The sequence below is a fragment of the Prionailurus bengalensis genome, chromosome B1, assembly GCF_016509475.1.
Source record: "Prionailurus bengalensis isolate Pbe53 chromosome B1, Fcat_Pben_1.1_paternal_pri, whole genome shotgun sequence".
Lineage (NCBI taxonomy): Eukaryota > Metazoa > Chordata > Mammalia > Carnivora > Felidae > Prionailurus > Prionailurus bengalensis.
This window is the reverse complement of record NC_057344.1, coordinates 83,415,391-83,432,394: the sequence shown is the minus strand read 5'-3', so window position 1 is coordinate 83,432,394 and position 17,004 is coordinate 83,415,391. Positions and strand designations below refer to the sequence as shown.

Here is a 17,004-nt window from a genome sequence, read left to right as displayed (position 1 = left end):
TTAATTTATAAAAAGATCCAAAGTCAGGCATTCGTGAGGTGAACCCTTAATATGACACCTAAAATGTGAGTGACCACACGTCACTATTAAAGACATGAATATTGTTATACAACAGTAACAACAAAAATACCTTCAATAACTTTTCACATTTTAAAAAGAATTTTAGAAAAACAAAGCACAACTGTTATCTTTTTTCTTAATTCACAGAACATTTATGATAACTCCTAGAATCTTAGGGTTTTTCTAAACTGTTTTGGGAAAATACTGGGTTAAAGGCTAGAACGCAGAGACAGGCTGTTCGTAGTTGAAATTAGATCTAAAGCAAATGGACTGCCTTGCAGGGACACAAATTTTAACAATATTTAAAGATGAAAAATTTCCAATTCTAATAATAGCTAGACAGAAAACAGTTTAACCAGCAATCCTGAGACATTTCTCTGTAGGAACAACTTACTGAAAGTAAATGTGTACATCATATGAGCTCGTGTGTTCCTTTCACGAGCCTTGCAATAGTATGAACAACCGTAGGCATTTCCAATTAGGGGTATTCCAGGTAGGGGTTCTTTCACAAGTCACATTTGAATACAAAATTGTACACACACACCACTCCCCTGCTTGATATTTTTATATGAGAATGAAATGTAGAGTCATTCAGAAAAAAAACCAAAAAACTAGTTTCTTTATAAATTAAAAAAAAAGGGGGGGAGAGGGGAATGGCTATTTGTACATCACCTTTTTTGTGCCTTACATGTTATTGTTAAAATTTTTTTTTAGTGTTTTATCACCAGTAGTTGGTAAATTCAGTTTAAAACTCTGTTCCCACAGGGGTGCCTGAGTGGCTCAGTCGGTTAAGCGTCTGACTTCAGCTCAGGTCATGATCTCATGGTTTGTGGGTTCGAACCCCATGTGGGACTCTGTGCTGACAGCTTAGAGCTCGGAGCCTGGAGCCTGCTTCAGATTCTGTATCTCCCTCTCTCTCTGCCCCTCCCCTGCTCACGCTCTGTCTCTCTCTGTCTCTCAAAAATAAAACTGCGTTCCCACAAATAGAGCCCTCACATTCCAGCATGCAGGTTGCTTGCTCACATTACACACAGTATGTAATGTGTCGAGTAGACTGCATAGTACTGCATTCATGAGTACATGCAGTTCAGACCATGTCCTGCTCACTAAGCTGTGGGCCCTGGCACAGAGCTGGGTAGCCCCACAGGAAGGAGCACCATTTTCTAATTCACAAAAATGTTTCATACGGGCTGTCAGCAGCCCTGCTTCAAATGAGGGAATAGAGTCAATATTGCAAATTCTAGCAATTATCTTTTTCCTAAATCACAGCTTACTCTGTGTGACTTGAGCAAAGACAAAAGGAGTAGTGATATATAAAAGGATTAGCAGATTCAGGTTTATGCAGTTTCCAAATTGTTTTGTTCATCATAACAAGTATAATTTTAAGTATATCACATCGTTAAGGTTTTCTTCAAAAGTATGTGAGTATTCCTATCTCTGTGATAGAAGACAAAAGAATACTAGCTGCTAGTAAATATATAGTCTTGCCTATGAGAAGTCCAGAACATTTCTGGGTGAGGTTCAAAGCAGCAAGGCAGAGAAACAAGGCATTTGTTGGCACACCTTGGGAAGGACTGTCGTAATTCACATAGAGGTCATATGTAGGGGCGTCAGTTCGTGTCATGCTTTCCTTCTTATGAGCATTGATCTTGAAGTTCCTAACATCCTGTTGATTTTGCATTTTTCTGCCTTAAGCTTTTTTGTTTTTGTCATGTATTGCTGTCCTCTATCTGTCCTTTATCTGTTTATGGAGAGTAACCCTTGTATTGTACAATTCCTAGTAGGACAGAAGGGATAAGGCTAAAGAGAAGACAGAAGAAATTAAGAGCTAAAAATTCCAGGTTGAAACAAAGCGGACTTTGCCAGTGCAGTCATTGTTTGTAGGCTTTAGTTAACATACATATTCTAAGCTAAATTTTAGCGTGAAAGTCTTAAAATACAGAACGTTTTAAAAATTTTAATTAGAAAGCAAGGAGTGAAAGGATCCAGTAGTTTAAAAATATAATCGAGTAAAGATATCATTTAAATAATGTTCAGTTGGAGCTATTGCAGCCAACTCTAGCTTGATGTTTTGGTCTTAGTTTGAACCCAGTTTGACTCTTGAAACCATGTTTAGCTTACTCTAAAGCCTAGTTGTAATCAGTTCTGTTATATCACATATGTTCCTCCAATCCTAAAAGCAGATTTAATTTTCTCAGAAGACATTTTTTTTTTATTAAACCATAGCCTCTTAAAATAAATATTTTGGCTTTGGTAGATGGCAGACAAAATAAGCAACAGGTCTCGTGGATGTTCAATAGTAGATTTCATTGTATCACCATTTTCAGAATCTTTTTGGCAGTAACAGCCTTGATGGGAGAAGCAGTCCTATGGTCAAGCCCAAAGGAGACAAACAAGTAGAATACCTAGATCTGGATTTAGATTCTGGGAAATCCACACCACCACGTAAGGTAAGTGAAATCTCATTCTATAGACAAAATTAGCTCACCTCTTAAAGCCAAAGAATCATGTTTCCTTTGGGGAAATTTTATTAGTATGTTTAATTTAAATTTAGTAAAGTCTATTACTTAATATTGTTTCATAAGTCACAATTAACAAAGTCATGGAGAGTAATCCCTAATGGTGTATAATAGAAATTATACACGTTCTCCTCTTTTAGTGGTTACTGTTGAAATGCCTACTTAACAAAATCTTGTCTTCATTCTCTTTCCAGTGTTAGCTCACATTATTCCCCTTTTGATTTACATGCTATTTTTGTCCAAAGTTTTGGTTTTTTACTTTTGTTAAACCACAAATTACACATTAGTAGTATTCTGGGTTGTTTTTTTTTTAATGTTTATTTATTTTTGAGACAGAGAGAGACAGAGTGTGAGCAGGGAAGGGCAGAGAGGGAGGGAGACACAGAATCTGAAGTAGGCTCCAGGCTCTGAGCTGTCAGCAGAGTGCGACACGAGGTTCAAACTCACTGACGGCGAGATCATGACCTGAGTCACAGGACGCTTAACCAACTGAGCCACCCGGGCGCCCCAGTAGTATTCTTATTATATAGGTAGTGCTTACTTAACATTGTCCTACATATTTACCACCTTCCCTTTCTTATCATTCCATCTTGTTCCTCAGTCTTTCCTGTCATAATCATTTTTTCTTCCTCCTGAAATACATTCTTTAGAAGTTCCTCTTGTGGAGGTCTGTTAGTAGTAAATTCTTGCAATTTTTGTTTGAGGGAAATGTCTATATTGTGCCCTCATTTTTGAAAAAGAGTTTTTTTGCATTCACAGTTCTTGATTGGCAATATACTTCTTTCGACACATGGAAGATACTATTCACTATCATCTGGCTTCCATTGTTCCTACTGAAAAGTATGTTGTCAATCTAGTTACAGTTACTCTATAGATAATTTGTCTTTTCTGTCTGGCTGATGTTAACATCTTTTCTGTATCTTTGGTATTCTGCAGGTTTACTACAGTGTGTCTAGACAGCTAGACGTAGATTTCTTTTTATCTATCATGCTTGATGGAAGTTGTGCTGTTCTTATTTCTGGATTTGTATTTTTTATCAGTTCTGGCAAAGTCCCAATCATCTCTTTAAATATATAGCTTTTCCACTCTTCCTTTTATCCTCTCATTTGAGGTTTCTTATTAAAGATTAGTCAGAACATATTCTATTTTCTGTGCCTCTTTTCACTTTTTCATATTTTCTCTTTATTCATCTCTTTGTTCTTACTTGGATTATTTCTTTAGTTCTATCACCAGGTACACTAATTCTCAATTATTCTGTTTAACCCATTGTTTAATTTTTAATTTCAATTATTTTTAGTTCTAACATGGAGTTTTGCTCTTTTGTTTCAAATATGCATAGCTGTTTTGAATAGCTTATTTCTTTCATGATATTTTATTCCTTTTATTTAGTTTTATTTTTTAATTCCTTTGAAGATTTTATACACACATAATTTATTCTGTTTATGCAATCATTTCAATATCTGAAGTCCTTGGAGGTCTGAATCTGTTTATTGTTTGTGCTCACACTGTTGATGGCTTGTTTCCTTCCATGTTTTATACATTTTTTTGCAAATTAATTTTGCTGAGTCTATCTGAGAATCCTGCAGACTTCAGTTTCCTTCAGAATAGATTTACATTTTCTTCTGCTGGGAAGCAATGTGCTACAACTATAGGACCACCTCAGTTTGTTTCATTGGTCCCTAGCTTAACAGGATAGCCTCAGATTCGACACACCCTCCCACTGCAGGCCTCCTGATTGCATTGCTGAGATTGACATTCATCTGAAGACCACAGTTCCTGTAAAGTTTACATTGAACAGCTCTTCATGCCCTGTTTCCCTCACACATTGGGTATTTCTCTTACTTTCTAGAGAGACCAGCAATGCATTAATAATTCTGTTTGGGGACGCCTGGGTGGCTCAGTCAGTCAAGCGTCTGACTTTGGCTCTGGGCAAGATCTCACCGTCTGTGGGTTCGAACCCCGCGTCGGGATCTGTGCTGACAGCTCAGAGCCTGGAGCCTGCTTCAGATTCTGTGTCTGTCTCTCTGCCCCTCCCCCGCTCACACTCTGTCTCTCAAAAATAAATGTTCAAAAAAAATTTTTTTTAATGTTTGTTTATTTTTTGAGAGAGAGAGAGAGAGAGACAAGAGCACAAGCAGGGGAGGAGTAGAGAGAGAGGGAGACACAGAATCCGAAGCAGGCTCCAGGCTCTGAGCTGTCAGCACAGAGCCCGACATGGGACTCGAACCCACAAACCATGAGATCATGACCTGAGCTGAAGTCTGGTGCTTTAAGCAACTGAGCCAACCAGGTGCCCCAATAATTATATTTGTTTTAAGTTAGTTAGTATCTACTTGTATTTTAGAATAAGAGGTCGTGTCATCCTATGTAGTTTGCCATTCTTGAAATACTGTTTTTCAAAAAACATTTCTCGGCTCTGCAAGTCAACACTGGTACATGTTCTGAGGATTTGAAAAGGTCAAGGTTAAGCTAAAGGGAGAAGCAAGCTGTGTATCTTAAGATGAACCAAGTGTCTGTGATCCTTATTTTATAAGAATTTCATCTGTGTTCTGGGCTGATGGCTCAGAGCCTGGAGCCTGTTTCCGATTCTGTGTCTCCCTCTCTCTCTGCCCCTCCCCCGTTCATGCTCTGTCTCTCTCTGTCCCAAAAATAAATAAAAACGTTGAAAAAAAAAATTAAAAAAAAAAAAGAATTTCATCTGTGTTGGGAGCATTCATCTAAATTCTTAACATACAGTGATTTTATTTTTTTTTAATTTTTTTTTTCAACATTTATTTATTTTTGGGACAGAGAGAGACAGAGCATGAACGGGGGAGGGGCAGAGAGAGAGGGAGACACAGAATCGGAAACAGGCTCCAGGCTCCGAGCCATCAGCCCAGAGCCTGACGCGGGGCTCGAACTCACAGACCGTGAGATCGTGACCTGGCTGAAGTCGGACGCTTAACCGACTGCGCCACCCAGGTACCCCACATACAGTGATTTTAAATTTAAGGGGAAAACAGTGTACAGTGAGGAGAAAAACAACATTGTTAAATTGAAGTAATGTTATTTTTGTATGTATGTGACCCAGTAGAACTTCAAGAGTTATTCACAGTGCATGAGTGTCTATGTTTTAAGGCTAAATTTCACCAAGAAGAACTCTCTTATACGTGGGGTTTTATGGTTTTCTTTCTTTGCTTTTTAGCAAAAGAGCAGTGGCTCAGGCAGCAGTGTAGCTGATGAGAGAGTAGATTATGTTGTGGTTGACCAACAGAAGACTCTGGCTCTAAAGAGCACTCGGGAAGCCTGGACAGATGGGAGACAGTCCACAGAATCTGAAACACCAGCCAAGAATGTGAAATGAAAATATTGCTTCGCTGTTTCTGAATAACGAGAACTGAATTGTAAACATAAATCCTGTCTGAGATGACCTGACACTTCTATTCTAGGTAGATCCTCAACTGGGTAGAATTGAAGTCAGAGGACTTTTCACACATAATCAAGCAATTTAGACTGTAAATGGTGCTTTGTGGTATCTCAACAATCCATAACATGTAAATAATGTGGGAAAATACTATTGTTTAGCTCCCAGAGAAACATTTGTTCCATAGTTAACACACTTGTAGTATTACTGTATTTATGCACTTTTTCATTTAAAACGTTGGTTTGGGTATTCCCAAATGTTCCTTAACATAATTCCTTTGGGAGTTCTTGTTTTTCCTCACACTACTCTATATAACAATACTAAGTTAACTAAGCTACTTTTAGATTTGGAAATTGCTCTTTAAACTGCACTCTAACAACATTAAAATGAGAAGTAGATTTACAATTTACCTGTCTACCTGAAACATCAGGTGATAGCCATTAGCCTAAACTACACAGTATAGACGGGCTCGTCATTCACTGCGTTCCAAAGTGCTGAGGATAATATATGTACTGGTGTCAGGAACTAATTCTCTGGTTCATGTACATTTAGTTTTCAATGGTGGAACTTTATTATATTTTGTTAATTACAGTGTTTTTGGTTCATTGAGTGAAGATTCTGCCAGGTGGGATCTTGCACCTTGGGAAGACTGAATAATTACACTATCAAGTAAGCCTACAGATCACTTACCGGCATGCAGTGATGATGTGCTCTCACACTTGTTAACATGTATTAAACTTTACATTATTTGCAAAGATAGATTATATAACCAGGTACGTACCAGGCACTGATGTGCTAATACACTGATCAGGTTTAGACAATGAGCTTTAGTTGTGTTCTTGTTAGTCCTAATATTGGTTTCCAATTTGGACTTAAGGAAACATTCACTGTTAGTTATAGCAACATACTGTGATTTTTTTTTAATTAGACAGTAATTCAGATTTATTACTCTAAGAATGAAATTCTGTCTTTTGACACCATAGTGCCCTTTCTATGATTTTTTTAACTTTACTTAATATTCTTCTTGGCCTTATATTTAAATCCCTATGCAATTAATATTTTATATCTACATTTTTTTAAAAAAATAGATGTTCTATAAGTGATTCTTGTATGTAGCACCAGTTGCTTTTCCAGTAAAAGAATTAAGGATTTTGTACTGTGATTTATATTCACTGCCCTAATTTGAGAAATTTTGGAGTGTTGTTATAATGTGAAATCTTAGAGTCATGAACCTCTTCCAACCAGATGTCTGAAATCACCAGAGGAATTATATAATTCTGTCTCACCTGTAATACGGTCCTGTGATACGGATATCAAAACCACAAATTATATATAGTGAGACTACAGTTGTATTTATCTGTTTTGGCTTTGCAGTGTAATTTAGAAAGCAGGTATAATTTGTTTGTTTGCTTGTTTTTTTAACTAAGTTACAAACAATCTCTTACGTATTGATTTGGGACTTACTAACAGTTTTTGGAGGAGGCAGAGATAAGAGTACCCACAGCTGAGGCATGACTCCCTCCATTCAGACCTCTAACTGTTGCCTGAACACACAGATGTGCCCTGATTTCTGGTCTTTTGGCCATAGTACTGTGCCTAATCAATGTAATGGGTTTATTTCCCCCCAATCCACGAACTAAAATTGTTCATAACAAGATGAATTGTAGACTAGTAACATTTGATGCTTTTAAATGTTTGCTTCTTTTTAAACAAAAACTAAAACTCAGAAGTGAATTTTCAGATGGATTTTTAAATAAAAAAAGATTGTTTGAATTTGGTGTGCACAAGCTGTTTTGTAGTGAAACCACAAAATAAAATCCAAAGTTACTGAAATGTGCCTAAACCATTAAAACACACAACACAGTTGATGTGTGAAGATGCTAAATTGTGTTATGTGGAAGATGAATGTATTTTCAGAATTATAAGACAATAAGTATATTATTAATTCAAAAATGGAATCTTATCAGAAGAGTTCTAAGGCAAATAGACTTTTAGTGCAGTTTTTCAATTTTTTACAAGTTATCCTCTTTGAAGACCTGCAGCATTCTAATTGGTCGAAGTTTTTCCCATTGTGCAGAGTAATCTAATAACTGAAATGTGTTAGACAGTTTTAGCAAATGAAATCGCATTATACATCGTATTAACAGATTAAAAGATAGTTTCTTATGGAGCATTATTTTCCAAACATTTGTTGAATAAAATTTTGTGTAACCCCAACACATAAAGCCTGAAAAGTTCGTTTTGTCAGTATAAATATTTTGGGTTCACATTTAAGTTTATTTTGGTCCATTACTAGGACTAGAATTTGTGAATAACACAAATGTGTAATTGGCATTATAGAGTTGGTGGAAAACCTCAGCAGCCCATTTGTTTTTATATCTTATTTTATTTGCATACTATCAAGAAAATTTGGGTTCACACAAACATAAGTAAGTGTAAATAATAGCAGGTTTTAAACACACATCTCAGGAGGTTCTTTAATTAGAGATAGCTGAAGTTATATTCCAAGGTTTAAAAAAAATAAATTATTCTGGTAGTAGAAGTTAATACATAAGCATTCTCCAGTATGGTTTAAAAAAAAGGGGGGGGGATATTTAACACATTAGAATGTGCATTTTTATTAAGTTTTCAAAACTTAATTTGACTCAAACCTTTTGAAAACCCTAATCACCTCCAAAAAGCTGAGTTTTGGCCCAGTGAGAGTTGAAAGCCACTGGTTAATCATGTGACAAAAGTCAGAAGTCTTTCTCTCCCACATGTTTGATGTTCTTACTTTCTATTCCTTATTTTGAAAAACTGTAAAATCTTATGAAGGTTTGAATACCAAAGCACAGTTCTCCTTTCAAGAATTGAAATTTAAACTTGAATAATTTAAGCTACTTAAGCCACAAAAGGTATCACTTAGTAAGCTATAAAAGATGATTTTTATCTACACTCTAGTTTATACAGTTTCATCTTTATTTTCATCAATACCATATAAGCTACTGTGAGCATTTTAGAGAATTCCATAAAGGTACTATGAATGTGTGTGTGTGTGTGTGTGTGTGTGTGTAGCATTGTATTTAATCCTAGACTAAATTTGATACAGAAATACTGCTATACTTGCATCTTAAGGTCATGCATCAATTTCTTCTGGACTCTTTGTATTTAATTAATGGGGGTCACAATCTTCGTATTCGTAAATGCATTTAAACTGGAAATTGAACACCAGTGTTTGTCTTTCTTTTTCTACTAGTAGGAAGTTGTCTGCTTACCCCCTTTAGTGAAAACGGTATTTTTGATGTTTTTTAAAATGTTAGCTACTTTATGCCTGTACTATAGACACTGATCATAATTCTTGGATGCTTTCAAACACTGTTAGTGCCTCTTTCTTTGGCCCATTGAAAGTACTGGTTAGTAGTATTTTGAATGAATACAAAGCCAGTAAAGTTATAGAGACAACGAGGTGAGCCTGTCCCTCCTAATCCTGTCCTGGGTCATTCCCGTAGGTCTTGTCCTTTATTGTCAGATAAGCAATCAGCTCCATAGCAGGGATTGTACATATGACCAAATCAAGTGATTACAGGGAGAGAGACTTCTATCCTAGGGTAAGACTTATTGTCAGTAACATCTGATACGTTGTATGTAAATCTGTATGTAATTTAAAATACAGCTCTTAGATGAAAAGCCATGGTGTATATAAATAATGTAGACATTATGGACTTGATAAGATGAAAAGTTGATTGTTGGGTTGTGGAGATAATTGGTTTTTACTCTGACTAAATATGTTTATTACTACAACTTGAAATAATTTAGTTTGTCTTCTCTTCCATAGACATAACTTTCTTTGGGTTCATTATAATGTCTGTTATGAGTCTCAACAAACTGTTTAGTCAACGGATTAACGTAGCTTCTACTTTCTTAACATAGAAAGACATGGACTTGTGTGAGTTGTTGTAATCTGAATCAATTGTTGATAATCATCCCAAATTTCAACAGCAAAATCTTATGTATAAGTTTATTTTTCCCTCTTGCACAACTTCTTTTGTAAAGATCCAATTGTAGATATTTTCTGCTACCAAATAAAACTTTTCAAACAGTTTGGTTTCAAGACTTTAGTCAGTTTGGATACTGAGATTGTAAACCAAAGACATATAAATTTATATTTCTAACCCTTCCTCAGAGTCTTTATCTAAATCAAAAACCCAACTCTGCCATTAACTGTATGTTGTCCCTTGAACAACATGGGTTTGAACTGTGTGAGTCCACTTATTCACAGATTTTTTTCAGCAAATACAGAGCAGTATTCTAAATGTAATTTCCTTATGATTTTCCTAATAACGTTTTTCTAGCTTATTTATTGTAAGAATACGGTATCTAGTACATGTAACACAAAATAGGAGTTAATTGTTTATATTATCAGTAAGACATTCGGTCAACGGTGGGTTATTAGTAGTTAAGTTTTAGGGGAATCAAAAGTTACATGCATATTTTTGATTGTGCAAGGGGTCCGTACCCCTGAGTCTTGTTCAAGGGTCAGCTGCACTTCCCAGCCCTATGTCTATAGGGGTCACTCATTTTCTGCAACAAAGATTGCACTAGATCATGCTAAAGTACAATAAACACACCCTAAATAGGAAAAGCTTCTGAGACGGTTGCCATATGCATATGCTCTTGTTATTCCCTCATCTAACCAGTACAACCAGCCTTTTGTTGAAGAGAAGGCCGATAAGTAAGGGTCTGCATGCAACCTTCTCCATCAGAAAATACTTTTTATGTATAAAACACGACTTGGGAAATGATAACTGGCTGGGCTTTTTCATTTCTATGAGAGTTTCCAAACACCTCTACTACTTCATAAAACCCCAAGAAGGACCATGTGAGTCCTTTGGCCACTCATTCCAGCATTTTGCAACTTTGACCCATTAAATCGTATTTAGGAAGTTCTGGGAGGGTGAGGTTATCTTCTCTGAGATCATTCTCTCCTCATCTGTGTTTCTATCACCTTGTAAATGATGAAATTTCTGACTATTTGCATATTATTTCTTTGGGAAAAAAGCTGCTTTGTCTGATAAACACTTTCTGAGTTACAGTTTTATTAAGAGAGTTTTATGGAGAATAACTTGGCAATTCTGTGAATGTGTGTTATTGCATATTTAAAAACAGTCAATGATAGGCATTTTATTAATTGTCGTGATGGTAACATTCCTCCCTTCAGTTCCCTGTTTTATTACAAAAAGTGTTTTTGTAATAAAATAAGTTGAACATATATAGAAAACTAAGTTTCTAAGATGTGTTTCTATACTTCATTAGACAGAATTTTATTACTATTGCCATGGTTATCTTGGTGATTAACTCTTAGCATAATGTAGCTCTGATTTTGTGTTCTGTGTAATGCCCAGAACATTTATAACACGCAGTGTGAGGGATGTAGAGTGTACAGAAAAGAAAAAAAAAATGCCCCCAAAAGCCCACCTTCTCAAGTACCAGTATTGTGATGGTTGTGTCATCGTGGCTAGGCTGTGGTGCCTATGTGTTTGTTCAAACACTAGTCTAGATGTTGCTGTGAAGGTATTTTGTAGATGTGGTTAAAGCAGATCACCATCCATAATGTGGATAGGCGTCATCCAATCAGTTGAAGGTTTTAAGAGCAAAAACAGGTTTCCCACAGAGGAAGGATTTCTGCCTCAAGACTGTAGCGTAGAAATCCTGCCTGGACTTCCACCCTGTCAGCCTGCCCTACAAATTTCAAACTTGCTGGCACACAGTTGTGTGAACCAATTCCTTAAAATAAATCTCTCCGATGGATGGATGGATAGATCAGTTGATTGATTCTCTTGGCTCCTTCCTCTTAGAGTAACAAAATTGGTAACCCCACCTATTTTTCTTATTTGGTTTTTATGATGGTGTATTAGTTTGCTAGGGTTGCCATGACAAAGTATCATCAACCGGGTGAGTTAAAAACAGAAACTTAATTTCTCACAGGTCTGGAGGCTGGAAGTCCAGTTATCAAGGTGTTGACAGGTTTGGTTTCTTCTGTCTTCTCTCTATGACCATTCATCTCTTCATGCACATCCTGGTGTCTTTCTTATAAGGACACTAGCAGCATTAGATTAGCACTTATGCTTATTAGAGCATAGGATCACCCTTATGACTTTATTCAACCTTAATTACCTCTTTAAAGACCCTATCTCTAAACGCAGTTACTTTCTGAGGTACTTGGGATTAGGATTTCAACATTAGTTTATGGGAGGGGGAGAGGTGTGGACAGAATTCATTCCATAATAGATGGCTATAATATTCTCATCTACCTGACCGAATGCACCTTGGAATAAAAATTATGTCTAATCCATCATTATTTCAGTGACATTCCTGGCAGAAAAAGATGGAACACTCAAAGAAGTAATTGAAGAGAGTCAAATAAAGGAATTACTGCATATCTGGATCCGGTTAAGGGAACAAACAAGGAGTGGTTAAAAACAACTTAGCAGCAGTCAGAAGGCATTAATATTTCTAGAAGTAAGAAGGCAAGTGGAGGGCACTGTAACTGATCTCCAGTTAGCAAGATAGCAAGACCTATCCACCAGCAGGTGCCTTACTCTTAGGTAGAAGGACACAGCCGCTACCAAAGTCAGACCAGAAGGGAGGAAGTCCGATTACATCTTCCATGATTTGCCATTGGCTAAAATTGGCTAGCAGCCAGAAATAACGCAGGAAATGAAATATAGAGGTCAGCCTCCCATGGCACATGTCAAGGCAGAGAAAGGTAGAGGGCATCATCAGATCAGGTGGGTCAAACAGAGAAAATCTTTAACAATATTTATAATTATCATGTCAAACCATCAAGGAAATAAAGGGCCTGTGAAAGATTGGATTGCTAAACAGTTGATCCAAGCTCTTTTTGGAGTGCCATCCTGTACTACAGGAGCTGTGGGTATAAAAACTACATTTCCCAGACTTCCTTGCAGCTTGACTTTTGCCTATATTTGACCTCTAGGCTAGTCGCATTCACTCAAACTCAGAAACCGAGTCAGTGAAGAGGGAGGCAGAACTTTGTAGGGGCATCAATCTTGTTAAATCTAGCAGTTTGCATTTAGTAAATGAAGCAATGAGTTCCTGATATTTGGTTCATAGCTAAGGTAAGGTATTCTGCACCTTCATGACACTATGGGCACGTGATCCTGGATTCAACCATTGGTGCAGTGGTTTCCTAAACCCAGACTCCTGATTGTTCCCATGTCTGGTGGTTCTGTGGCATTGTTCTGAGAGTCATCCCTAAAGACCCTTCATGAACCTGTCAGCGATTGTAAACTCTTAATTCTGTAGCTTAAATACCCTTTTGTTTAAAATTAATTGGAGTGACTTAAGTCTGGTGAAAGTGATGGAGAGGCCAACCTTGCATTCTGGATTTTTTTTTTTCTTACCCGCATATTGTAAAACTGTGATGAAAGAAAATTTGGGGGGAGAAACAGGAAAATTCCTCACAAACTGTGTTACTTCACTATCATTTCCTGAAAGTGCAGTTGGATTCTGGGTTTCTTTGCATTGACTGCTGTCAAATATTCCCTCAGGTGTGAAGGATCTGAATCGTCATCTTTAAAGACTGAATAATACTCCTTCCAGTATTTTCAAATACTCAATGATAATATCCAATGTTGATTCAGGTGTGGAGGGTACACTGGGATCATAAATTGGTACAACTTTTTAAACCAGCACTTTATCAATACAATCTTAAAGTCTTAAAACTGTACATAACCTTTTACCCAGCAATTGCGTTTCCAGGAATTAACTCTAAAGCATTAATTTAAGAGGTGCACAGGGCATGTGGGGAGCACACTGGCAGGGGACAGTGTGGTCGCTCCCCGCAGGCTCTCCAGTTGCCCGCAGTCCCCAGGGCTGGAGCCTCCCCCCACCTCCCACTCTCTCTCCACCACCACTGGGGAGACTGGCTGCTGCAGTGAGGCTGTCACGCTCTTGTGACCCGAGAGCCCCACCTGCCAGGGATAGACATGGAGCCATGAGCCTCCTGCCTGGGAAGGTGGTGGCGCTATTTAAAAAACAAAACAAAAAGTGTGCGCAAAAGTTTAAGGAGTTAGAAGCGTCCAACAATGGAAGTTTGGTTAAATTGCACATACATACATATGTATATGCATATGTATAATATAGAATATAATTCTCAGCGTGTTCTTCCAACAGGAGAGACCTCCAACGAAAGGGAGCCCAAGTATTGGAGAGATCCAAACACCCCTTCACTTTGCTTTAATCAGGCTACTTCCACTTTTTCTGTTTCTACATTGAAAGATAATAATGCTTTATTTGAAAAATAGGTTCCACAGCATGAAAAAGTTCAAGGTGGTGCAATAAAACAATATTTGATGTCATTAATGGTTTTTCAAGATACACTGCTGTGTAAAACTTAAGGCTATGTAACTAAATATAGTAAATCCTATGTTTACCTGTAACAACAGGATATCACCACAGATACTACAGACATTTAAAAGGTAAAAAAAGATGGACGACCTTAGGCCAATATTTTGGAAATGATATAAAATCAACAGATTGCTAGAAAAAAAACAAGCTGCCAAAACTGAAAAAAAAAAAAAGAAAAGAAAAGAAAATTTGAATAGTTCTGTATCAACTCAAATGAATTTGTTATTAAACACTTTTACAGGGGCACCTGGGTGGCTGAGTCGGTTGAGCATTGGACTTCTGCTCAGGTCATGATCTCTCAATTCACACTGGGCTTGCTGTTGTCAACACAGAGCCTGCTTTGGATCCTCTTTCCCCTCTCTCTCTGCCCCACCCATGCTTATTCTCTCTCTGTCTCTCTCTCTCTCTCTCAAAAATAAATAAAACATTAAAAAGGTGGGGGGGGGGGACTCTGGGCTCAGATAAATGGATTTTACCAAACAGTTAAGAAATAAATAATGCCAGTTTTACGCAAGTTCAAGAATGAAAGGTTAGACACCAAATCAATAAAATAAAAGGGGAAAATTATACAATCATCTCAATTGGTGCAGAAAGATGGTGATAAATTTGAACATCTATGCACGATTTTAAAAACAAAATTCTTAGCAACATGAAGTAAAAGGGAAATTTATTACAAAGAAATAAATTGTGGTGGCTCAGTCGGTTAAGGACACCGGCTCAAGTCATGATCTTGCAGTTTGTGAGTTCAAGCCCCACCTCAGGCTCTGTGCTGACAGTTCAGTGCCTAGAGCCTACTTCAAATCCTATGTCTCCATCTGTCTCTGCCCCTTCCCTTCTTACATTCTGTCTCTCTCAAAAATAAAATAAACATCAAAGAAAATAGTATCTATTTTTAAAAATCCATCAGCAAACCTCACACTTAACTGGTGAAATATTTACAACTTTCCCTTTGAGACCTAAACAAGACTAGTATATTCACTGTTACCATTTCTGTTCATTATTGTACTGAGGGACCCAGCCAGTGAAAAGTATAATATTTGGACATAATAAATAAAACTGCCCTTGTTCACAGATGATATGATTGTGCATGTAGAAAGTCCAAAAGAAATCTACAGATTAAAGATTGCTGCACACAAGGTCTATATGTAAAAATTAATTTTTTATGTACCTACAACAAAAAATGCAAATATGAACTTTTGTAAAAGTTGGAGATTATGATAGCATAAAAAATCAAATACTTAGGAATACACTTAAAATAGGATGTTAAAAATCTCTAGTGTAAAACACTGTTAAGAATATATAAAACCAGAATGAAGGAGTATGCAACATGCATGGATTGGGAAATTGGGTAGTCAGTACTGTAAGGATGTCAGTCTTCCCCCAAATTTAACCCTTAAATTCAGTGCAAGCTCATTCAAAATCCCAGGAGGATTTTTATTTGTTTCCTTGTTTTTTGTTTTTTTTTTTAATTTTTTTCAACGTTTATTTATTTGTGGGACAGAGAGAGACAGAGCATGAACAGGGCAGGGGCAGAGAGAGAGGGAGACACAGAATGGGAAACAGGCTCCAGGCTCTGAGCCATCAGCCCAGAGCCTGATGCGGGGCTCGAACCCACGGACCGCGAGATCGTGACCTGGCTGAAGTCAGACGCCTAACCGACTGCGCCACCCAGGCGCCCCTGTTTCCTTGTTTTTTAATGAACCCGAGAAACTGATTTCTTCAATATTTATAGAAGTGCAAAAGACTAAGCATAGCCAAACACTCTTGAAAAAAACAATGTGAAATACACTACACAAAATTTGTGAGTTACTATAAAGAGACAGCAATTAATGCAGTGTAATATTGGTACAAGGAAAGAAAAGTATACTAATGAAACTCAAGACAGAACACAAAAACAGAAGGCCACAAAAATGGATACTTGATTTAGGACAAGGCAGTCTGCAGAGCAGTGGGCAAATAATGTCATTTTCAACAAATTGTGGTGGAAAAACCAAATATCCATGTAATTAAAGATCATTGACTTTATTCTTTATTTATATTTGACAAATATCAGTTCCCAGTAAATCATAGACATTGTGGGAGGCAAAACAATAATAAAGCTAATATAGGATTATTTTATCATGATTTGAAGAGAAGATTTCTTAAAGAAGACAAGGAAGAATTAACCAAAAAAGGAAAGATTGATAGGTTGGATTACATCAAAATTAAGAACATCTGTTCATCAATAGGCACCATGAAGAGAATCAAAAGCAAAACACACTGTGGATTATGTTTGCAACTCATGTAATTAACAAAAGACTCATACCCCAAAAATATTTAGGTTAAGGATCAAAAAGAAATAAGGTAATCCAAAGAAGGGAGGAAGAAGATAAGAGAAATAAACAGAATTTTCACAAAAACATACAAAAAGGCTGAAACATGAATGGTTCAACCTTTCTAAAAAGAGGAAATGCAATTAAAACCACAATGTCATATTACTGTACCTCCACCAGAATGATTAAAATTAAAACTGCCAGTACCAAGTGCTGACAAGGATATACAGCAACAGTTATTTTCATACAATGTTAATGGGAGGTCAAACTGGTACAGTTACTTTGAAGACTATCATCTTTT

At 36.9% G+C, this 17,004-nt stretch overlaps 1 protein-coding gene across 4 annotated transcripts in view; it reads left to right on the top strand.

The window, feature by feature from the left end:
- GAB1 (GRB2 associated binding protein 1) overlaps positions 1-10,060 on the top strand; it is a 123,895-nt gene extending 113,835 nt beyond the window's left edge. For all 4 annotated transcript variants that reach the window (XM_043568186.1, XM_043568171.1, XM_043568180.1 and 1 more), the window contains 2 exons: positions 2,388-2,510; positions 5,764-10,060. In XM_043568186.1, the coding sequence (XP_043424121.1) occupies positions 2,388-2,510; positions 5,764-5,922 (282 nt within the window). In that variant the 3' untranslated portion in view covers positions 5,923-10,060. The remainder of the gene's footprint in view (positions 1-2,387; positions 2,511-5,763) is intronic.
- Positions 10,061-17,004: the final 6,944 nt, after the last annotated feature.